The sequence below is a fragment of the Podarcis muralis genome, chromosome 13 (assembly GCF_964188315.1).
Source record: "Podarcis muralis chromosome 13, rPodMur119.hap1.1, whole genome shotgun sequence".
NCBI classification, from domain to species: Eukaryota; Metazoa; Chordata; class Lepidosauria; order Squamata; family Lacertidae; genus Podarcis; species Podarcis muralis.
The window spans coordinates 23358985-23383797 of NC_135667.1; the positions used below are offsets into that span (position 1 = coordinate 23358985).

General features: G+C 45.4%; 1 protein-coding gene across 1 annotated transcript; it reads left to right on the plus strand.

Moving 5' to 3' along the window:
- On the plus strand, positions 1-20929 carry LOC114581839 (von Willebrand factor A domain-containing protein 5A-like). The gene is made up of 19 exons (XM_077917183.1): positions 1-329; positions 2607-2700; positions 2935-3137; positions 3573-3795; positions 5345-5517; positions 7666-7780; positions 7894-8066; positions 8259-8347; positions 9046-9190; positions 9724-9803; positions 9880-9994; positions 11228-11392; positions 11555-11658; positions 11884-12089; positions 14018-14155; positions 14726-14830; positions 17851-17993; positions 18366-18489; positions 20615-20929. Exons 2-19 carry the CDS (start codon positions 2661-2663, stop codon positions 20692-20694), a joined length of 2421 nt encoding a protein of 806 aa, XP_077773309.1. The 5' UTR covers positions 1-329; positions 2607-2660; the 3' UTR covers positions 20695-20929.
- The last annotated feature ends 3884 nt before the right edge of the window (positions 20930-24813 follow it).

Sequence of the window (24813 nt, forward strand, 5' to 3'; positions counted from 1 at the left end):
TGGGGCAAAAGAAAAGTGTGGCCAAAGCCCTTTATTATGTCTAAAATAGGACTACTAACCCTCAGTTAGTGCTAAAAGTGGTACGGCGCGTGTGTGTGTTAATATCTATGTAATATTTCAGTTCATATTCCACCTGTACCCAAAGATTGCAATGGAAAAATAGAGGCACCAGTGTCCATTACGGAATTTGAGGACCCTCCCTGGCTGGAGGCGGGAGTAACGGGAAGTCCCTCTGCATTCTGCTCAAAAAGGTTCACTTTCGCTTTTGCTCCGCTGTTTGCAGAGCAAGGCGAGGGGCGAAGGACGTCGAGTTTTGGGGGCGCTTTGAGGTAAGAAAATGATCTACTGCAAATGATCAGGGGTCAGCAAACTTTTTCGGGGGGGGGGCAATTCACTGTCCCTCAGACAGCGTAGTTACTTGCATTGTTCTGTAGCTGATCACTAGCCTCACACTTCCTTGTACAGTGCAAAATGGATGGTATTTTCTAACACTCATTGGAACCCCGTGCTAATGCTAGGTAAAGGTAAAGGGACCCCTGACCATTAGGTCCAGTCGTGACCGACTCTGGGGTTGTGGCGCTCATCTCGCTTTATTGGCCGAGGGAGCCGGCATACAGCTTCCGGGTCATATGGCCAGCATGACTAAGCTGCTTCTGGCAAACCAGAGCAGCGCACGGAAACGCCATTTACCTTCCCGCCAGAGTGGTGCCTATTTATCTACTTGCACTTTGACATGCTTTCGAACTGCTAGGTTGGCAGGAGCAGGGACTGAGCAATGGGAGCTCACGCCGTCGCGGGGATTCGAACCGCTGACCTTCTGATCGGCAAATCCTAGGCTCTGTGGTTTAACCCACAGCGCCACCCGTGTCCCAAGTGCTAATGCTAGGGGGGAACAATTAGCATCCTTAGGGACCTTTAAAAAAAATTTTTATTATTATTTTCATTAAATATACATTCATTATACAAATACATCTCACATATATCTTTCTGCCAGTGTCTTTAAGGTTTTGCAGTTGTCTCTTATATACACCAAATATTTGCTCCAACTTTCATAAAGCTTCTGTTCATCCCGATCTCAAATTTTTCCTGATAGTCTAGCCAGTTCCACGTAATTCATCATTTTAACCTGCCATTCCATAATAGTTGGTATTACATCTGTTTTCCAATTCTGGGCCAACATAGTCCTTGCTGCCGTCGTGACATACAGAAATAGGTTTTTATCTTTCTTTTTAATTTCCTTCCCTACCAATCCCAGTAGAAAGGCTTCGGGGTTTTTTGGAAAGGTGTACTTGAAAACTTTTTTAAGTTCATTGTAAATTAATTCCCAGAAGCCCTTCACTTTACCACACTTCCACCACATGTGGTAGAGGTCTCCTTAGGGACCTTATGGTAAAGAGCAGGCAAGAACTGCAGCAGGTGGAGGAAAAAGTGAGCGTTGGTGATTGCAGAGTGGCCCTACCACTAGAGAGAGAGAGGCAGGCAGCCCATGCAGATGGTTTTATGTGCCATAAAAAGATAGCACACAAAAAATGGCTAGGGAGGGATTGCACCAATCTCTTCCCTTGGTGTTTTCTCCCTTGGGTGCCCCAGGACATCTACCAGTAACACACCTTGACTTTGTGTGGAGGGGAGTCCTCGTTGCAGCTCCCTTCAAGTGGCCAAGCACCTTGGGCCAGCCCTGGTATGCAACAGTTAATTCTTTCATGTTGATCTCACTGTGGAAAACATTTCCTGCAGACAAGTTTGATCCTGTAGTCAGGAGGTGCATATTGATGAGCACTGTGCCATAGTTTGCCCCAAGCCCTACATCTCCTTCTGCATCTCCTTCTCACCTGCTCCCAATACTGCTGCTTAGAGACAATCAGGATGTCCCTTTGTAGAACAATGAACATGCTTCTCTATTATTATCTCAGGGGTTTCCACTCCCCCCCTCCCCACCCCACATGCCAATCATAGCTATGACTTCATTCATTGGCTAAGAGCTTCAGGAGGGCAGTGCTGCAGGCAGCTTTCTCCTGGGGGACCTGGAGGTGGGGGCACTTTGGCCTTCTTCAAGGGTCTCTTCATCTCTCAGATGGAAGAAACATAACAGTTCATTGGCTCCCTCCCCACCTCTCCTTGAGTGGCTGCACTCTGCACATGCTCAGAGGCTTCTCTTCTGGTCACCATAGCCTCTGCCCTGGTGCTCCCCTCTGGGATCTGAATACAGAAGGAGCACCAGGGAGCAAAGAGTGGCTGAAGAATGGATGAGAGGCATGTCAAGTGAGATTGGCTGCCAGAAATTGGGGTGGGGAGTATAGGGAGAGACATGGGCTGAGAGAAGATTGGTTAAACCTGGCATCAAATCTCACCTTCCTTCCACCTGTCATTTTAGCATCCCCTCATTCTTCTGCATTCAGAGATGAGACAGAAAACAATGACAAACAAATATCCTTGTAAGAGCAATTGCTTAATAATGTTGGGTAAACAGTATTATTTTAAATGGGAACAATATTTCATACAAATAAGTGGGGGCTACCATTTCCATTAAATCAAAGGAAAATAAAATACAGAGTTGTTATACATATGGTTCCCCTCTAGCCAAAAATTAATCTCTGTTTCTGCAGTTGTGGTGAATCGCTGGGAAACCAATTCCTCCGCAAAGACTATTGCTGTTGGCCATGACTGTCTGTGGCCTTGTCACAAACTCTCGGGAACCTGGTAAGTTACCTGCATACGGTTATTCAGCTAAGTGAGTGCAAAATGGCAATAAGCCACATACTGCTATAAATTTCCTAAATATAGCTTTCTTGTTTATGGTATGTAATGGTGTAGGTTGGGGGGGTCCTAAATAACTGGCTGGCCTGGCAGTGGGAGCCAAGATGACTGGAGAGGGTTTCTCCAAAGTGCACAAGGGCCAGACACTGAGCCTTCCTTGTTCTCTCCTTGCCCCAGTGCCCTTGAAGAGCATCTCTGTGGATGTGGTGGTCCGAGGCTTTGTGGCTGACGTAGTGTCTGAGCTTCGCTACCACAATGAGGAGAAGTCTCCAGTGGAGGTGGTGTTTGTCTTCCCTCTGGATGATGAAGCCGCCGTGTATGCCTTCGAGGGCCTGATTGGTGGGACACGGATTGAGGCTCAGATCCGAGAGAAGAAACAGGTATGGAAGGTCTGAGGACAATCGGGGCCTTTGGCATTGGGTGGCCAGTTTCAGAAGGGAGGCAGAGGCTTCCGTAGATAGAACTCTGTGCCTACAAGCAGATTTTGTGTCAAGCTCATATGTTGTGCTTAAAAGAAAGAGTGCCTAACAACACCCAGTTGCTGTAGTGGGAAGCCTGGCTTCGTGGCCTCTTCTGCTGCAGCTTGGTGTAATTTTAACCTAATGTATGAATTCTAAAGTCACAGTGTAGATACCACAGTGCTTATAATTTACTTTCACAAGGTAAAGTTACAAAAGCATGGAAGCTTCGCTGGTAGGTAACCAATTGGTCAACAGCTGTTTTTAAATGGGAATCCTTTCTTGGGACCACACCTGCCTGTGTCCTTGCCTTCCTCACTCCTGATGTTCTTCTCTTCTCTTCACCACCCAATGCAGGCAGAGCAGGAATATGAGGATGCCTTAAGTGAAGGCCGGCAGGCTTTCCTGCTTGGAAGAGAAGAAAACACCAGTGACATTTTCACCTGCAGCTTGGGTAACCTCCCTCCCAATGGGGAGGCCACGCTGAAGCTCTCCTACGTCCAGGCCTTGGCTCCAGAGCCCGATGGGGCCATCCGCTTTGTCCTGCCCGCTGTCCTCAACCCCCGCTATGCACCTCAGGGTAAGCTCCTGCACCCCCAAACACACTAACTAGCCCCACATACAAGCCTCTTGCAATGCTGCTTTGTTATAATTAAGCTCTGTGGATTTGGAGCAACAGAAGCATTAATGCATGCTCATTTCATATGTACAACCTTTACAGAGATGAGCAAAATAGATTATTTACTCCCATCCTACCAAATTGCCCAGGAAGGAGCTTTGAATTGGGTTTGTCCTATGTATTGGCTGACACAAATAAAATATTAAAAGAAACAGTTGCTAGATTCCTCTTTTCTGCTGGAAAGGCCCAGGAAGGTATTTTGTTACATTAACTTAATTGGAGAAGTGCCATAAGTGTGTTTGTTAGAAGTGGTGATGTACCGTATTTTTCGCCCTATAGGACGCACTTTTTCCCCTCCCAAAATGAAGGGGTGCGTCCTATGGGGCGAATACAGGCTTTCGCTGAAGCTTGGAGGGCGAGAGGGGTCGGTGCGCACCGACCCCTCTCACTCTCCAGGCTTCAGAAAGCTATCAGCAAGCCTGGGGAGCCCTGCGGGAGTTCCCGCAGGGCTCCCCACGCTGCGAATAGCAGCCTGCCGCCCGGCGCGCAAAGCGCCCTAAAGCAGAGCGCCCTAAAGCAGAGCGCCCTGCGCGCCGGGCAGACATCCGCAGCGTGGGGAGCCCTGCAGGAGTTCCCGCAGGGCTCCCCACGCTGCGGATAGCAGCCTGCTGCACGGAGCACGCTGACGCAGAGTGCCCCGCGCTTCGGGCAGACATCGGCCAGCCCCACAAGCTCGGGGGACAGCAGGGAGGCGCAGCGCCACCATCCCACTGTTCCCCGACCTGGTTTTTGGGGGGAAATAAAGGGGGGAATTTCCTTTATTTCCCCCCCCCAAAAAAAAACTAGGTGTGTCCTATGGGACAGAGCGTCCTATGGGACGAAAAATACGGTAAGTGAAAGGGGGGTTGGTTGCATTTTTTGGCAAGGGTTTCTGGTAAGATGGAGGGGGGCTGAAGCCATGTGGGCTGACGTGAGGCAGCCTCTAGAAAGGACCCCGAGAGCAGGGCTGATTTCTCTTTGAATTGGCGGCTGCAGCAATGGAAGGAGCAGGACCCTCTTTGGGATGTGAGCGCTGGGATTTTCCACTGTCCAGACTCAGGTTGTATATATGTGTAAATAAAACCACATATCATAAAGACACAACAGTCCCCACTGTGTCTCATTTCCAACAGGAAACTCAAACCCTGGGTAATCGCCTGGGGATTGGGGGTGGCATGCTGTACATTACTGTTTAATGGTGCCTTCGCCTCCAACAGCCTTATTCTTCCTCCCACATGTGGTTGTGTTACAGTGTCTTCCTCCTCATGAGAGCTTGCCCATTGTGTTCAATAACCATGGTGTGCTGGATAGCTCAGTTGGTTAGAGCGTGGTGCTGATAACGCCAAGGTTGGAGTTTCAATCCCCATATGGAACAGCTGAGCATTCCTGCATTTCAGGGAGTTGGATGAGATGATTCTCATGGTACTCTACAATTCTGTGGTTTATGACTCTCTCACTCTCTCATGTACAGGTTCAGAAGGGGGCAATGTCACCAAGAGCATACCACGACTGCCCAAGGGGCAGCTTCCCTACACTCTCAGCCTCAGTGCCACCCTGGAGTCACCTTATGGCATCAACCATGTGGAGTCCAAATGCACCCTTGAGCCCTTGCGCTACAGGGCAGAAGATCGTACGACTGCCCAGGTACAATAGTGAAAGGAACAGCTTCTGAAAAGGGGTGTATTTGTCATTCTCCATTTGAAGTTGCACACACATCCCAAAATCTGTGCTTAGGTCTAATGGCCGACATAGACGTGCTATTTGTATTATTACTAAAAAAAATATTAGTTTTTACAATATCAGCGACAAACAAAAACATAAAACAAACAAAACATAACAAACATAAATCATAACCTTAGAAAATAACAGTTATTTACTTTGTAAAACGACTTCCTCGTTTCCCCTTAGTTGAATTTCATTGCATATCCTTATAACGGTTTTCCAAATCCCAATTTTAATACCCTTTAAATTAAATATTAACATCTTTAAATCTTCTCCTTCTTGTATTAGACATATTATTTTATCAGTTAACATTAATACAGTCCTAAGCCCATTAAGTATCTGGACGCTATTTCCAGTTATTTTAGCTTAACAAATTTAGCTAAATAATCATTAAATAGACATGCTATTTGCTTTCTTTTGTAAACAAATAACTGGAAAGGGAAGAGTAAGCTGGATTGGGGCCATGGCTTGGGAAGGGGAACATTTGACTCTTGTGACCCCTACAGCCCTGTTTGGAATCTCCCTCCCCATGCTTGCCCTTTGCGAGATGAGAGCTGTCCTTCCATTGTGAATAGCCACCAGGTATTATTTTTATTATTATTTGTTGAATTTATATACCACCCTATACCCAGAGAGGGACGCGGGTGGCGCTGTGGGTTAAAGCCTCAGCGCCTAGGGCTTGCCGATCGAAAGGTCGGCAGTTCGAATCCGCGCGGCGGGGTGCGCTCCCGTTGCTCGGTCCCAGCGCCTGCCAACCTAGCAGTTCGAAAGCACCCCTGGGTGCAAGTAGATAAATAGGGACCGCTTACTGGCGGGAAGGTAAACGGCGTTTCCGTGTGCTGCGCTGGCTCGCCAGATGCAGCTTTGTCACGCTGGCCACATGACCCGGAAGTGTCTCCGGACAGCGCTGGCCCCTGGCCTCTTAAGTGAGATGGGCGCACAACCCCAGAGTCTGTCAAGACTGGCCCGTACGGGCAGGGGTACCTTTACCTTTACCTTTTTATACACAGAGATATATTGGCCTTGCTTGGCTGGTTGAACAAATAAGGTGAAGGGGGCAAGCTGGATCTTGGCTTTGGTGTGGGAGAGGAGAGTTTTAACTCTGTTGCCTCTACCAGAGTCCCACTCCCATGCTGGGCATTACTGGTAACAAGGGCAGGTGGGAGCTGCCCTCCCACTACGAATAGGCAGCCTAGGGGCAGGATTTCTATTGAGACCGCTGTTTGTTTGTTTATATTTCACATAATTTATATGCCACTTGATTGTAAAATAAAAATAAACACACACTCAAAGCGGTTTGCAAAAGGGAAAGAAGCGATAAAATTACTACTTAGCAAAGTTTAAAAAACAGCTATTTAAAACATTCAGGAATAATTAAAACCAGGGATTTAAAAATTGATTAAAACATATGTCGGTACTCTACATCCATGGATAGGCTTGCCTATGCAGAAATGTTTTCAGCAGGTGTCCAAAAGCGTGTGGCGAAGGAGCCTGCCTGATGTCTACATAGGGAGTTCCAAAGCGTGGATGCAACCCCACTAAAAGATGGACTATGGGGGGTGGGAAGGTTTTTTAAAATCTCTTGCTACCCTGCAGCTTGCTACCCTGCAGACTCTTCATCACCTTTGGCTATTGGTTTACAAATAAAACCAGTCATGTAAAACCAAACAGTAGGGTTTGGTTTTGGCCTCAGATCCTGTCCTTTTGATCAGTTATAATGCGGATATGCTTACTCTAAGGGCACATTTTAATAATAACGACTAACTGTGAGCTATTGAACCCAGTTCAATGTGTTTCTATTGGCATACAAAGCCTGGGACCCAAGAGAGCTTCTCTCAGTATCTCAGGTTCTACATCTGGCAGGGGAGGTCCTGCAGTTGATCATTTATTTTGCTGCCTGTTATTGAATCAAATGGCACAACCTAGAATTCTCTCATTTTGCACAGTTTTGGAATAAATGGCCAAATTCCATAGCAACGTTTTTCGAAAGTGTTACACACTTAAACATCTTTGGGAGGAATAGGAACAGAGCTCCACATTCAAGCTCTGCTTCTGCTTCTAACCCCAAAGGTCTCCTTGGCCGAAGGGCACCAGTTCGACCAAGACGTGGAGCTGCTGATATATTACGAGGACATTCACAAGCCCAGCACCCTCCTAGAGGCTGGGAAGCCTGGGGCTGCCCCAGGTGAGCAAAGCCTAAGGACATGGGGGCAGAAACACAAAGGGTACTGGGAGGTGAAAGAGTGCTGCCTTGGGTGAAAATGCCTAATGGATCTCCTTTCCTCCCGCATTGCACAGGCTCTCTGATGGGGGACCCAGCACTCCTGCTCACCCTGTACCCCAGTGTCCCTGCCCCAAAACCAGGCCAGAAGGCGACTGGAGAATTTCTCTTCCTGCTGGACCGCTCTGGAAGCATGGATTCCTGGACTGACCGGAACCCTGATTCCCCAACGCGGATTCAGAGTGCCAAGGTACCCAAGGGGCCAACCTGTGTTTTGAAGAATAGGATGGAGTGGTAGAAGGGAGGGTAATTGAAGACTGCAGATGAATGGTTCCTTGAAGGAGGCTGGGCCTGTAATGTTGAAATAAATGCTAGAGGTTGGGCTGGGGCACCTAGGGTGACTCCTGCTTTTCTCTCCCCCCTCCCCAACCCCACATTTCAGGAGACCCTGATTTTCTTGCTGAAGAGTCTCCCTCTGGGATGTTACTTCAACATCTATGGATTTGGATCAACCCATGACTCATTCTACCCGTGAGTGTCAAAAGAATGTCCAGTATTGTCAGACTTGTTACTTCTCTGCTCCTCCATTTGCTCCTATGTTGTATCACTGGCAACGGTTGACACAGGAATCTGAACACACTTCTTTATCTTCAGATGTTGCTGAACTACAGCTCCATAATCCCTGGCTCTTGGATCATTGCCTGCTAGGGCTGTCAGGACTTGTAGTTCATCAACATCTGGAAGGCCAAAGGTTCCTCACCCTTGCTTTTATAGGTCAATGGAATGGAAGGGTTTTTTAAAGTGTGAAGAGATTTGACCCAAGGAGTTAGAAGATCTGTCCAAGCTAGACGGGGTATTTTCACAAGCTAGCTTCCCAGCATCTCCTGCAAGCCACATTCTGGACCCCTAAACATTTCTCACCTCCTCTTCCCCATTTGTTCTGCTATTACCCTTTCCTCCTTGTTACCTGCACAGTAAGTATAGGCTTTTTCTATCCTTGATGTGGCTTTGCGCATTCTGAGCACTGAATGATGAGAAGAGGAGAAGTTTGAATCTGACTGGATGAGTTTTAGGGGAGCAATTAGACCATGTAACAAATAATAAAAGGGTGGTCCTAGTGGAAACGTGGAATGTTGTGGGAGGTTTACAAAATAGCCTGATGGGGAATTGGCTGAGCTTGGGAGGAAAATAGGTCCTTTACTTCCTTGACTCTCTGAAACTCTCTACAGGCAGAGTGTAGAATACACCCAGGAGACCATGTCCAAGTCCCTCCAACGGGTGAAGGAGCTGCAAGCCGATCTGGGGGGCACAGAGATTCTGCGGCCACTGAAGGCCATTTATAGCCAGCCGTGCCGGGAAGGGTTTCCTCGTCAGGTATCAAGAGTAGGGTTTTTAGTGACCTGCAAAGAGTGGCGGAACAAACATGAAGTTGGTGTTTTTTGTGAAGGTTTTAAGTTATGTGCATTGTGCTTTTTCTACATAACGCCCTGATGTCCATGAGGATACAGAGCAGTCTAAAATTATTTTGAATAAATAGAAAAATGTACAACCCCATGGAAGATACTTGAGTTGAGACCTCCCTTTGGAAGTGGGAAGGGGAACAGTTATTGGGGCCAATTTCGTCTGTTTGCAGATGGACAATGAATGCCTGCAAATGGATGTCAAAGAAGAGAGCCTCCCCACATGTCAATCACCTGCCATTTAAGTTAGCTTGCACAGTATGGAGGAATTAAAGAGTCAGTCTTCCACTCCCTCACACACTTTATACAATTGCACCACCACTAGGATAGGCATTTTCCCCGTTTATATGTGGGGTTTGAATGCAATTGGGGCCTGCAAATGGACTTTAAAGGAGAAATAGGATATGTTTTGATACCTCTCTGTTCTCCCTCCCTCTCTCTCTCTAGCTCTTTGTGTTCACAGATGGAGAGGTGTCTAATACAGATAAGGTCATTGCTGAAGTTCAACATCACAGCAGCTCCCACAGGTAAGGCAAGGGAGAGGGAAACCTTAATCTCACAGCTCTGCACCTGGCCTAGGTTCACCTCCTCTTTCCCTGACAGGTGCTTCTCCTTCGGCATTGGCGAAGGGGCCTCCACAGCCCTCATCAAAGGAATTGCCCGTGCGGCCGGAGGAAGTGCTGAATTCATCACAGGCAAGGAGCGCATGCAGGCCAAGGTGAGGCTCAGGAGCTCCACATTCCTCTTCTCCTGGTCTCCACCAGTTTCTCCTGAGCTGTGGGTAAACTGCCAGGTGCCCCCTGACAATCCATCAGAGCATGGAATCCCAGCTCTCCCACGCAGCACAACCACTAAGTTTTGGAAAATATCCATGAAACCTTAATACATAAGGACTGCACCCTCAGATTGATCATTAGGCTCACCCTTCTACACTTCTCCTGAACTGCATATGGAAACCTTGCATTGCTAGTAGTGCCCAATAGCTACGCTTTCTTTATGGGACATTTTAAACCACTTCGCTGGAAAGAAACATTGGTTGCCTTCATGATTGCCTGGCTTATTGAGGATTCCTCCTCTGTTTATAGGGAGGTTAGATGACGTTGCATCAAGCAAGGGTTATTTCACACTTTCCGGTGCATTTTCCTGTTGCTTCCCATTCTGCAGAAAGTCTTATCTTTTGAGGAGGAAGCTTCAGTTGCACAATCTGAATCTTCCAGTGTCCTGTGGAATCCTACCTGGGAAGTAGCAAGTCTGGAAGTGCCTATATTTGCATGTTTCTGCTTGACAAAAAAAACACACCTCAGTTTCTCATAGCACCCGTCATCTGCTTATGAATTCGAATCTTTTTTAGTGCCCCCTATGGGGCACAGGGATGCGGGTGGTACTGTGGGTTAAACACAGAGCCTAGGGCTTGCCAATCAGAAGGTCGGCGGTTCGAATCCCCACAACGGGGTGAGCTCCCATTGCTCGGTCCCTGCTCCTGCCAACCTAGCAGTTCGAAAGCATGTAAAAGTGCAAGTAGATAAATAGGTACTGCTCCAGCGGGAAGGTAAATGGCATTTCCATGTGCTGCTCTGGTTCGCCAGAAGCGGTTTAGTCATGCTGGCCACATGACCCGGAAGCTGTATGCCGGCTCCCTCGGCCAATAAAGCGAGATGAGCACCGCAACCCCAGAGTCGGTCACGACTGGACCTAATTGTCAGGGATCCCTTTACCTATGTGGCCCAGTCATTGTGTTGCTCAGAGACTGTCCAGCAGGCTTCTATTCTACGTTCAATGGCTTTTGGAGAAACCAAGATGGCATCTTCACCAGCATCTCTCCTGACTCCTTTGCAAGCACTGTTCACACAGTTTCAAAACAATCTCACATAGAAACTTATTTTTAAGCGATAGTTGAACAGGAACTTTGATATTCTCTTAATGTCATTGCAAAATTCTTGCTTTCCCGTAGGCCCTGCAGTCTTTGAAGAAGGCCCTGCAGCCAGCCGTGACCAGGATCTCTCTGAGCTGGGACTTGCCTCCTGGTCTGAAGGCTGAGCTTGTGGGGTCAGGCCCACAGGTCATCTTCCAGGGGCAGCGCTGCCTCATTTATGCCCAGATCCATGGGCAGGACCAGGCAAGTACCGTAACCAACACCAAGACCTTAACCAATGAATAATCCCTCCCTCCTATCCTAAATACCAAAACCTGCCAGTCTTGGTGTTTTATAATCCCAGAATGTATTGTTCCAAAGGCTTCTTACCCTTTCCCAGTTTTGATGCTTTCTTTTCTTCTGCAGTCTTCAGGCTCCACAGAAGGGACTGCTGTTCTTCAGTACCAGTTCCAAGACCAGACTTTCAAAGAAACATTGAAGTTCTCACTCAGTTCTCAGGAGACTGACAGGTAGTACTGTCACATTTTGTAAGTCTTCCCCCCCCCCCGCAACCTTGGACAAAAGTGATACGATTTATTTAATTACAGATAGCATTTGGAAGCCATCAAGTTATAATCCAAATTTGCCAATAGTCAAGGAAGATTGGATTTGGATGGCCTATATTAAGGGGTTGACATCATGCCAAGTGGTCCCTGCATTTATCTCCCCGCTGCCCCCTTTTCCCCATACTGCAGGCTTCCTGTTCACCGTCTGGCGGCTCAGACCCTCCTAAAGGAACTGGAGGGGGCCAGGGAGAAGGGAGAAGAAAAGCAGCGCCTGGCACTGGAGACAAGCCTGAGCTCTGGGGTGGTGTGCTCACAGACGGCCTTTGTGGGAGTGAACATGGAGCTGGGCACAGCACTTCAAGGGCCCCTCAGCCGCCGAGACGTTCCCCATGCATGTGAGTTCAAGGAGATGTGTTTGGCAATGACCATGGATTCCATGTTGGATTCAGTGTCACTGCATCTGCTCAGTACCTTCTAGAAAAGACTTTTGGGGTGACTTGGAGTTGGTTTTACTCAGCCTTCATTAAGATAATTTGGAGATATCCAGTATCCCACTCGTGTGTGTGTTTGTGTGTGTGTTTCAAATTTGTTTCTGTCTAAATCTTAGCTTACTTCTACAACATTCCAGCTTGAACTTTCAGATCCAATTGGCATATTTTTGCTCTTTTAGGAAAGTTCCATCACTTGGTGTTCTCTAAATATTAGAGATACAAGCTAATGAAACAATATTAGCTATTCCATTAGGGAAGTACACCTGCCTGATTAATTGTGGATTCTGGCAGGCTTTGCACTGAAAAGAAATAGTTAAGGCAAAATATTTCATAAAAAATTGTTAGAAAAAGCTAATATGCTTCAAAATATCAAACAATATTTAAATAATAATATACATACAGAAGTGAATAATGGACATTGAATGAGCACAAGAACATTTCAAACGGTTATCAAGAATTCTAAGGAGCCAGAACTCACCTTTTATTTAAAAAATAATTCATCCATAGAGTATCTTTCTGAGTTCTTCCAATGGAGAAGAGAAGAAGCCGTGATGATATGATGAGCTGAACTTTAATCCTAAGGCATCAAAAGTCTCCTTAAAATATTTTCCTCAGCTGTGCTCAAACAATTACGTATAACTTTAAACTCATGAGCTTTGCTAATAATACGTAACTTGAAAAGGTTTTTGATAAGTACTCCTTAGCAATGGTGTTACTTAGGAAAAAACTGAGCTAAGAGTTCAGTGTTGGAAACTACCAGGGGTCTTGAGGTGAGAAGTTACCTATATCAAGCTATATCAAGAGTGAATATAACTCACATTTTCATTCTGTCTCAGTAGGTCTTCTAGATCTTCTAGGTCTTAGGCAACAATCCATTCATGAAGCAAAGTTTAATAACAAACTGTTAAGACCGCAAGAACTGACAAGTTTTGTTTAACCTAGGTAAAATAATGCTTTAAGTGCTAGAGCAGAGTGATATGTGGTCACAATATCAATGTATTTCCCTCATATCAATGAGTTTCAATGGTCACAACCCAAGAAAGCCAAGATGGTGCTTGGAGAAGGGTTTTCTATTATTTGTGCCCTTAACGTTTAGCATCTTGAGCAGGAGGAGGAGGGAGTAATAATCTTGGTCCAGGATGTGGCTTGTGCTTCCTTGAGATGGCTTGGCCCTAATTTATGTGAAGGAAGCCATTGAGAAGACTTCTCAGGGAACTTCCTTCAGCCCTGCTGATGTGTTTATCAGCCACTTAAAACTCTCTTCCCTTCTAAATCTAAATCTCTCCCCACCTCTCTCCCTCCCTCCCTCTGAATGTTGTTGGACTACAACTTGAAAATGTGACGATTGCTGACTGAGGCAGATGGATGCTGGAGTCAAACAAATTGGGAAAGCCACTTGCTCCCTGGCCAAGAAAGGACTACAGTATTTTTTAAACAATGGAGGTCCAGCCTTGGCTGTGGGTGCTGCAGTCCGAATGGGGAGCAGATAGCAAGGCGGCCATAGGTGCCCACTCCTAGAGGCTTTGGGGGGATTCACCCTGCCCCAATAAAATATCTGAAGGGTCTGGACCACTGCAAAGTTGATGGGCATTGCCATTCAAATTGTTTGTGTGAACCATGTCATATGATCGATTAAGCGGGGTTGGGCTTACCTGGGCCCCCCATATATTTTATTCAAGTTGGCACCCCTGAAGGCGGCAGTTCTTTTGCTGTAGAGTCAATGGTTGCATACACGCTATTTGTCTAAAGCACATTTCCCTCCAAAGAATCCTGGGACCTGTAGCTTGTTCAAAATCTCATTAGATTTGTGTGTTTTTTCCTCCTTGGTCTAGTACAAGGCGGAATGGCATTGTGCTATGCACAATCTGCATCTCTAGGCATATCATTTTCACGAATGCCAACGGCGGGTTGCAACCCGATGGTTTCCTGCTCTCCTCCTCCCACGCAACATCCTCGCTTGGTTAACTCAGGTAATAAAAACACTGCCACCATCTCAACTCTGTTCATGTTCTGCATAGAAGAGTTAAAACACTGAATGCATTCATTTTGTACATAGGCCTTATCTGCAATACTTGTTCCCTTAACTTTTAATCATCTGGGTTAATTTGAGACATGGCTTGGCCCTAATCTCTGTGAAAGGGAGCCATTTAGAAGACAATTCTAAACTTTTATAAACTACATAAAAACCTCTTCCCTTCAAAATCAGTCTCTCTGGCTCTCCAGATGTTGTTGGGCTACAACTTGTACATGTGACCACTGCTGACTGGGGCAGATGGAAGTTGGAGTCAAATCAATTGGGAAAGCCACTTAAAAGGACTACGGTCCTTAAAAAACATGGAGGTCCAGCCTAGGCTTTGAGAGCAGCAGTCCTAGGCAGGCATAGAATAGGGAGAAGACAGCAGGGCGGCAGCTCTTTGCTGTAGAGTCAATGGCTTCATAAACACCACATACCTAAAGCACATTTGCCACCAAAGAATCCTGGGACCTATACCTTATTCAAAATCACAATAGATTTCTGTGTCTTTTCCCCCTTGATCTAGCCGGTCTATTCAAGGGCAAACGAGCTATGAGAAAGATGTGTGGCTTCCCGCTGCAGTCATCACCTCCTCCTCCCATTCAAAATTCTTACTCTGCTAAGTCCTCAGGTAATAAAAACACTGCCACCATCTTGAATCTGTTTGTGTTCTGCATAGAAGAGTTAAAACACTGAATGCATTCATTTTGTACATAGATCTTACTTGCAATAAGTCTGTAACTGAAATAATGTGAATCGGATATTGAATTGCATGCTTGGCTTGAGTTGCACTTGTCTTTTTTAAATATATATATATATTTTAATATCACCAGTCAACAGTAAAACAAATAACATACATAAAAGAATACAGTTCTATACATAACAAATTCCTTCCACCTATTATGATTTCCAATCTCTCCATCATAGGTTCCAAGTTTTCTTTATCAACTGCATATTATTTATTACCTAACTTCAGTTTACCCAAAATATCTATGATTTGTGTAACTTTGCAGGAGTCATTCAAAACATGCCAAAGATTTCATATGATTACAATGTTCTTTTAAGTATAACCTTATTTATCCCATTCTCTACTGAATTGGCAAAAATGACAAGGAGAATTTGAAATCAATCTGAGTTGCATTTGTCAGTTCTTCTGACTGGGAGATGGAGGCAGAAAGGGAGGTTGATTGAGGGGAAAATAGTAGAGACCAAAGTGGGCATGGATCCTAGGTAAGTCCCTCCCCCAATTATGTAGTGTTATTCAACCCCTTCTGTATTTCCAATCGGGTACCAGCAATTCAACTTTCAGTGTGTGTGGTATTGGTTTTTGGGCCCTGTGAGGTCTAGAAGCTTGCACTTCAAAACAGAACTTTAAACCTCTTGAATGTGCCATGTCAGTACTGGTGCTCACATGAAAACCAGGGAACAGGACTATGTTGCTGACCCCATCCTCAGATGCCAATGCTTTTTAGCATGGACGTCTATAAACACAATATTTAAGCTGCTGCTTCTGCCTGGGCTCAGGGCCATCTTAAGCGTATGTGGCGCCGGGGTGCAAAGATCCGCCCAGCGCCCCCAAAGTTGACTTTTTTTTGGAAAATCTCTCTCTAGCAAACTTGTTGGTCATAAAACATTGATCAATGTGGAAAATGAATCAACCCACTAAAAGTCAATGTATATCAAACGTTTTCTCAATTGGAGCCACGGTTAGTTTGCTTTCATCTCATTAACACATAAAGTATGCTTCAAATACCAGTTAAGAGATTTTGGTACTACTGGTCCGATAAAGTTGTTAACATCAATAGAATTCACAACAACAAAAATGCTTGCCCCTAGAACATTTCACAGCTCTTCCCATTCCCAGATGACTCCAACTCAGCCCCGGACTCCCCATCCCAGCGCCCTCAGGAGCGTGGTGCCTGGGCGCCCCTTGCGCCCCCTGCTGGAGACGGCCCTGCCTGGGCTCCCATCCTGATGATGTGGAAGTCTCCTTGTAAGAAGCTACTCATGCATAGGCTCAGTCAGCGTAAATGTTTGTGCAGTACAACCTCACCCACCATGTGTGGTGAATTTATGAAGGAGGCTTTGCTGCCAGGAGTGGGAGACCAAGTGAACTACAAGCCCATTGCCTTAATTACTGTCCTGTCTAAATCGACAGGGATAAGCTTGTCCTACAAGCACTTTTCTCAGTAACCTTGAGCTTTAAGTTTGATGGGCACACTGTGAGGCTGAGAAGCATCGGCTGGTGCAGAGTGCCGCATCTTGATGGAAACTAGACACAACGATAACATAATGTACAGCAACTGCACTGGTTCCTGCAAGTAAACCAGGCCCAAGTATTTAACCCATCAAGCCCTTAGAATATATGAACTGCCCCTCTGTGTCAGACCAAAGTTCCAGCATTTTCCCTTTTGCAAAACTGGCAAGCAGAGTTTAAATTGCAATCACTCTCCCTTTTCCTTTGTTTCCTTGTGTCAGCTATTCAGGGCAGATTCCATTCAGCTGACACAACCACTGTACTTTTCCATGTGTAAGACGAGTATTTTTTACGTGTAACTAATGTTTTAAAATCGGGGTTGTCTTATGCACGGGTAGTGCAGAGGGGGGACGGGTGATTGTTTGATGCTGTGAGCCGAAGATTGTCAGTGGTGGTCGTGCGAGTGGTGGCTGTGGCAAGGTTTTTATTGGATTCGCTGTTGCAGCGGCAATTGGGTGGGCGACAGGTGGCTGGTAGCGAGTAATCAGGCGTTTGGTGTCTTCTCTGTTGTGTCTGATAGGAAGCGTCCAGGCGGGTGAGTGATTTTTCAGCATCCCCCTCCCCCCAAAAAACTCAACAAGTCTTCCCCCATTTTTTTAATTTTTATTCCCCAAAATAGGGGGTGTCTTATACAGGGGGGGGCGTGTTATACACGGGAAAATATGGTATATAGCTAGCTAATTCCTACATGGATTTGGATCTTTATTGTTGTTTTTAAGCTATTGGGGGGAGGAAGAACTCACTACAGGAACTGACAGAATTCCAGAATCAAATAATATGAAAATACAGAAAGGGGGACTCTGTCACCTGATGGAAGATAACATGCCTAAAGGACAGGGGTGGTGGGAGCTGTAGTCTTTCTGGTTTTCTGGTTCAGCAATTTTTTTAAAAAAAATATTATAATCCACACAGTCATAAGATATATGAAGGCAGCTTACAACATACTAATTATAATAAAATCAGTGTTTAAAATATCCATAAACCATAACAAAAAAACACCAATAAAACTTCCTTTGATACTAGTTTGTTTAAACAAAGAGATTCATACATGAAGACTTGTCTGAACAGTACAGTTAACAGAAGATATCCAAAAAGATATCTTCTCCCTGCAAATTGGGAGGGAGTCCTGTGGGGCAGAGCATGCAACACTGAAGACCCAGTCTCTACGGAAGTCCAACCAAACCTCGGGGGCATGGGGAACCACCAGAAATGCCTCTTCAGAGGATCTCGGTGATCCAGGTGGAGCATATTAGGAAGTACCACTCTTTGTATCATCATGACTGTCTATTGAGAGCTTTGGAAAATCTAGCTAATAGTGTAGATGGGAGAGTTCTGAATGTGGTGTGGAGGCTATGAGCTGTCTTAATTTATCTTCTTTTTATTGCCCCTTGCAGAGCCCACTCCCAAGGAGAAGGAATCGCCTCTCTTGAGCTTGGTGTCTCTGCAAAATGCTAATGGCTCTTGGCCACTTGATTCTGGTCTGGCCACCATCCTAGGCCTGAGTGAGACTGAGATCTCAAGCAAATCACCTGCCCAGGTAAGGTCTGTGGCAGGATCAGTGGCATTGTCCATTGTAATAAAAGTTCTGTTAAAGCGATTGTTGGAAGCAATTAATTAAAAACTTCTCCTTCATCAGAGTTCCTTCTGTGGATATTTTTCCACTATGGCCATGTTTTATGCTTTCAACAAGAAAAGGGAGAGAAAGTAGATCTGCAAAAGCAGATGGTTCATCTGATTCATGTGTTTATTTCCCAGATTGTGGCCAAACTGTAACCAGGTACTGAAAGGTCACACTCAGCCTTTGTTTTGTTTTTCTTTAAGAACTGTCAAATGTAATTTCTGTACAGAGCCAGTGAGGGAGCAGGGCTCAGTGCATGTCTGTCTTTTGACTCCTGCTCCATATTGCCAGGTGACCCCAGATGCATGGGCGACTGTGCTGGCCCTTCTCTGGCTCCACTCCAGGGCCATAGACCACAGGGATGAATGGGAATTACTGGAAACTAAAGCTCTCAGCTGGCTCCAGGCGACTGCAGGTGAAAAACTTGTTTGTTTGCTTAATGTATTTATACCCCATTTTTCTCCCAGACTGGGATAGAAGGTGGCTTATATTTCAAAACACTTTAAAACACCGAGCAATAAAACAAAAATAATTAAAATGCATTAAAAATGCCTTTGAAACCACCATGGAAGTTCAGCTTGTCCTAACCAACCCATTATTCCACATCACCTGTGCCTTAGTTTTCAAAGGCCTGTCTGAATAAAGGTAACAAAAGAGGGAGCTAGTTTAACTTCTCTTGGAAGGGAATTGCACAATATGCTTATTGTGCTTTTATTTATTCAGAGCATTTGTACTCCACTCTTTGAGGGACGCGGGTGGCGCTGTGGTCTAAACCACTGAGCCTAGGGCTTGCCAGTCAGAAGGTTGCGGTTCAAATCCCTGCGACAGGGTGAGCTCCTGTTGCTTGGTTACTGCTCCTGCCCACCTAGCAGTTCGAAAGCACGTCAAGTGCAAGTGGATAAATAGGTACCGCTCTGGAAGGAAGGTAAACGGCATTTCCATGCGCTGCTCTGGTTCACCAGAAGCGGCTTAGTCATGCTGGCCACATGACCCGGAAGCTGTATGCCGGCTTCCTCGGCCAGTAAAGCAAGATGAGCACCGCAACGCTAGAGTCGTCTGCGACTGGACTTAACGGTCAGGGTTCCCTTTACCTTTACTCCACTCTTCAGTGAAAAGTGACTGTATATAAGTCACTCTTCAGCATGACAAATACAGTCAGCTAAAGCGAGACGCGGGTGGTGCTGTGGGTAAAATCTCAGTGCCTAGGACTTTGCGATCGTATGGTCGGCAGTTCAAATCCCCGCGGCGGGGTGAGCTCTCATCGTTCGGTCCCAGCTCCTGCCCACCTAGCAGTTCGAAAGCAGCCTTAAGTGCAAGTAGATAAATAGGTACCGCTTTATAGTGGGAAGGTAACGGCGTTTCCGTGCGCTGCACTGGTGCTGGCTCGCCAGAGCAGCTTCGTCACGCTGGCCACGTGACCCAGAAGTGTCTCTGGACAGCGCTGGCTCCCGGCCTCTTAAGCGAGATGAGCATGCAACCCCAGAGTCTGTCACGACTGGCCCGTACGGGCAGGGGTACCTTTACCTTTAAAGCGAGACAGTGTTTACCTGCAGGCTTGCAACATCAACATAAGGGGGAAAGGGAAAGGGAGAGAAAAAGGGAGGAATCAAACTGGCACTATTTCCTAAACTGTTGTTCTGATAATGACCAGCTGGCACTGTTTAGGGGTCGAACATGCCTGATGGAGCAGGGCTTTCAGCAAAGCTGATAAGAGTGAACTCTGCTTCCCAGCTCTCCTGGAGGCAGAAAGTTTTAGGCAGCTGGATGGCAGTAAGCTGAGGAAGAATGAAGGAGTCTAGACAGAGGCTGGAGTTTGAAGATGAGTCTCCAACAGGAGTCTAAACTATGCTGTATTTCATTTGAGGTGCTGGGGTTTTTCCACCCCTACTTGACCCCAGACCAATCAAATTTCCCAACAATTTACAGTGTACATTAAAAAAAATAATAATCCTGGCTCACCACAGGGGTTCCAGTCTGTTAAACTGGGAGGTACAACTGTCTCCAGGTCCTGCATTAGAGATTTCTTCAGATTTTGGCTGGGGAAGATGGTGATTCCTCTATCATTCCAACTAGGAGAGCGTAGAATGAGTATGACTTGCAGGGCAAAGAGCACACCTGCTTGGATCTTGCCTATCCAATTCAAAAGGCAGCGCTTCCTGCTTGCAATCACTATGAAGAACATTTGTGCTTTGAAATAAGAGCAGTCCCCCCCCCAAATAAAAATTCATTTCTGCACCATCCAGTGGTCTCTGATTGCCTTTCTGCCATTCAGTTAATTGCACTTCAAAATGTTGCCCCTTTGTATGATTTGCGATTGGTTTCCCCTTCCAGGCCTTTGGGAAAAAATGTGTTGGGGCACACTCAGACTTCGCTTTAAAAAAATGAGTAAAAGATGGAATGAACAGCAGCCTTCTGTCTTCCTCCCCATCGCACATAGATGGAGTGATCAGTTATTGGCCCTGGAAAAAGACTTGGGTGCAGGCTGAAAAGTGATATTTGGTGCTGGTAGATCCTAACTCTGCCTCTTTGTTTGTCTGCAGGGTCCCAGCTGGCTCAGTGCATGAAGGCTGGCAATGAGATGCTGGGCAGCAGTGTGAGCCCAGAGGCTTTTGGGATCTGAGTTTGGCTCTGTAGCCTTGTGCTTCTTAAAACAGGAGTTTCTGCTGCAGTCTTCTTCTCCTGCCAAAGTATAGCTGGCTGCCATCTCATAAGGCTCTTGCCAGTCCCTGAGCTGTTCAGTTCCTTCTGGATTCCTCCATGCCTTCACTGCAAGAAGTGCTGGAGTTTCCTCTCATATGGAGATGCCTTATATTGGTCTGCTGTGCTTTAAGCCAGCACTCTGTGCTAGTGAGGGTACAAAAATAATAATAATACTGAAAGGAATTACAAACTGCAAAATAAACAACCATTCAGTACTTAAATGAAATTTTGTTACAAACCAGGTTTGGCCACTTTTCTGCTTTAACCTGAAACCCAAATCACTATCTAAATTTTGAACACCGTCTGTTCTCTATACTGTTTGTTCCAGCAGATTAAAACAATAGCTTATAATCTACCTACACCCAAATGCATAATGTCAGCAGAAAAGGGGAGCAAATAGTTTGAGAGTTAATACTGGACAGGTGGGTTCTGATATGTCTTTTAGTGGAAAGCCACATTTCTCTTCAGTGTTCCAGACCTTTAAAAGCTCAGATGGATAAAAGCCTTTACAGCTCTGCAGTTCCAGTCTATGCACTCTGCCAAAGCTGAAGGATGCTATCACCCGATTCCTTATGAAGAGAGAGTTTGCCAATGTGCCTGAAGATTTACCCTACTGCCTACTGGTTTGTCCAATCTACAAGGACTTAAGAGCAGTCTTGTTCAAAGATTTAAAGCTCTCAGCTGAGAGATCTGTTGGGTATCCCAGTAATTATTTTTTAGGGGACAGGTCCCCCTACACCTTTGAAAACTGTGGACTGTTTTGCCTTCAGAGCAGCAAGCCTAAGAAGAAAAGTTTGTGAAGATGACTGACACCATAATCATGTATTTTCTATGATTTTATATAATTTTTATTTTCCATTTAATAATATACATTCACATCATTATTATCCACTTTACCTCCCTGGCTCTTAAGACTCTATCGACTTTCTTCCCTCCTGCCTCATGGCTTTCAAAATTAACCTTTGTATCATTGCATTTTTTACCTTTTCCAATTCTAATTACTCATTACAAAATAGCTCAAAATTTAAATAAATATAGAAAGGTAGAAAATTTCTCATTACAAGTCTTCAGGCACCCCTGCTAGTGATGTTAATTGCATACAATAATCTTTCATATCATATAAATGTCATATATATCATATATATATATCGTATAAATTTACTCCAGTCCTTTTGGAATACTTGATCACGTATTCTCATTGTTCCTCTCTTAAGTTTGCATTTCAGCATCATGACAGAGATGGTACAAATCACAAACGGAGTAAAGGAAAAAACTGAAAGTGTCTTTAGCCATGACCTTTATAAACAAATGCAAAACAGGAAATGTATGCCTTGCTAGCAGGCTGACAGGTAGACCATAACAGGTTTCGGGTTGGTCTGACCTAGGTTTGACCTATCTTTGCGGCTTTATGGTTTATATCTGTGTAATTGGGGATCAGGGTTCAGCCTCTGATTGCCTTCTCTGATTGCTTGCTGTATTCTGCTGGAGCAAGAAATAAAACTGCTTTTAAGGGAATTCTTGGGTGTCACTTGGTTCAATTTTGAATAAATATATATATGAAATGGATTATAGAGTTGATTGGAGGTTGTGTGTGTGTGTGTGTGTGTGTGTGTGTATGGCAGTTAATTTTAAATATTATAGTCACATCTTTTAAAAAGTAGTTAGCCTTGCCTAGCAATCAAAATAGCTTGGCCACCAACACTGCCTGCATGCTCAAATGATAATCTCAAGAATGGTAGGACTGGGAAAACACTAGTTGAGTATTTCTCTGCTAGACCCATATTAAATTTGGTTTCCTGGGAATCACATAAAATAGATGGCCAGTGGGGTCATCAAGTGTTCCAACAGTGTTAATAAAAATGTTATAAGAATTTTAAGGTCTTATAAATATAAAATAGATGTTCATAAATGTACCAAGCAAGCACATACATAAATGTATAAACCACATGTCTGAGACCCACAGAAAAAGTCGTGAAACCATTTGTCTCTTCCAAATTGACCTCAAATATTTCTCTGCAAGGTCAAAGGAAATGGGAAGCCTCCTCATTGTCTCTGCTCACATATCCTGTCTCAAGGGCACAGTTAAGATATGAATAGGGTGAGCCTGTGACCTGTGACCTGGATTCAATAATTGACTACAGTGGTACCTCAGGTTAGATATGCTTCGGGTTACATACGCTTCAGGTTACAGACTCCAATAACCCAGAAATAGTGCTTCAGGTTAAGAACTTTGCTTCAGGATGAGAACAGAAATCGTGCTCCAGCAGCACGACAACAGCAGGAGGCCCCATTAGCTAAAGTGGTGCTTCAGGTTAAGAACAATTTCAGGTTAAGTACGGACCTCCGGAACGAATTAAGTATTTAACCCGAGGTACCACTGTACAGTAGTTGTTATAATGAAAGAGTGGTCAGGATGCCCAGGTAATCTAATCAGGTAACCTGGCAGACAGGATAAACACAACGCACTCAGATTTCTGTTGTAGTCCGCCCCTTCTCTGATGTACGCATGATATATTGGGGGGTGGTCTTGGGCTACACCCCTTCTGTGATGTATGTATGATGTTTCTGGGGGTGGTCTTGACTCTTGGACTCCAGGGCAGGCAATTCAAAAGTCTATATACGGGCTTAGAAAACCACCCTGCCACATTCCACAATAACAACTGCAGAGAGGAATTTTGCACCAGGTTCCCAGCCATGGTATAAAGTCAATCTAGGTTCATGTCAGAAGGTTGGCTATCACTTGAAGTCCTGGACGGTTCCTGGTGTATTTCCTCCACTACCTCTGGGGCGTCGGTTATTAATCCGTGGACCCTGCTGTCATTTGCTAAGGCAATTGGGTCTTCGTCAAAGACTAGATCTGTCTCTGTTTGTGTGTTGCGTTTCCCTTGGGAGGAGCGTCACTTGGCGATGGCTGATCAGGTTCCAGCTGGGGTAATGGATGGTGAATTTTGAGATCAAACAAGGGGCTACTGGAGTATCCTGTCTTTGACTTATCTAGATTGGGCTGGTGTTCTTTATGTAACTGGCCTTTTGCTCTGAAGTTTTCCTCTCCAAGCGAGTGTTACGGCTGCGTGCATCATGCATATCCATCCTTAACGGCCCTGCCGAATGAACCACAGGACTATGCCAAGTGTCCTCCGACACAGAGGGCATCGATTCCCTAGGGTCAGTCCGGCAATACGGCAAATTTGGCAGTAGTTGTTTTCGTTCTGTGTTTTTAAAAACTCGCCTCAACTCAATATTATAGTCCTGTAAGAGGGCCCTATATTTCAGGAGCTTTTTAGGAGTAGTCGAGTCGGAAAAGGTCAGCATGAGTCTGGTGTGTTGGAAGTCCGTGCAAAGCAGGTTTATCGCAATCAGATTGTCGCACTGGATATTTAGTAAAAGCTTAAGGTTTCTCTTCACACTAGCGATTGATTTCCAGCAAGGCAGCATACCGTTGAAAGGATATACTGTATATTGAGAGCTACTTGGGTGTTTTATAGGATCAAGTCCCTACATTCACTTTTGTTATTTTTGCTATTAGTAGTCTCTCAGTTGTCAGATCCAGACCAGTTACACCCCTGTGCACAGTGGTCTTGGAGGGCAACGCTACGGTCAGTCTCTTTAGTATTGAGGGTGCTATTTCTGGCCGCCAAAAGCACCAACTCAGCCAGGAGTGATGTTACCTTTCCTAGTTTGGTGTTAATTTCCTCCACTGTTCTTCCAGGCAGTGGTCCGCGAGTATTTCCACATAGAGTGGTGCCCTCTCGGATAGTAGTTCATGAGATGGTTCATGGGCGCTCATCTCAGCGTTCTCCCCTGGGTGGTCTCCACCCATTAAGCGTCCCCACATGGGAATGAACTCTGTTTGATGTGGTAGGTTCTGGATTCTGAGCAAAATCATCCAGTTTGCTCTGCTTGCACTTCTGCTGTGGGCTCACTTGTGGAGATGAAGCTGATCACTTCTTTTTCTTAAGACATTTTCACGGAGATGCAGCAGCTACTAGTGTCCTTCCACGATTAGGTTAGGGCGTTTGATCTCCTCTCCTGCTGATAA

Bases quoted from the DNA above. Each gene is read 5' to 3' on its own strand.
- LOC114581839 (XM_077917183.1), top strand. From the start codon at position 2,661: ATGACTGTCTGTGGCCTTGTCACAAACTCTCGGGAACCTG. The intron at 9,191-9,723 runs GTATCAAGAGTA...CTCTCTCTCTAG, and splicing joins GGGAAGGGTTTCCTCGTCAG to CTCTTTGTGTTCACAGATGG. The intron at 9,995-11,227 runs GTGAGGCTCAGG...GCTTTCCCGTAG, and splicing joins AGGAGCGCATGCAGGCCAAG to GCCCTGCAGTCTTTGAAGAA.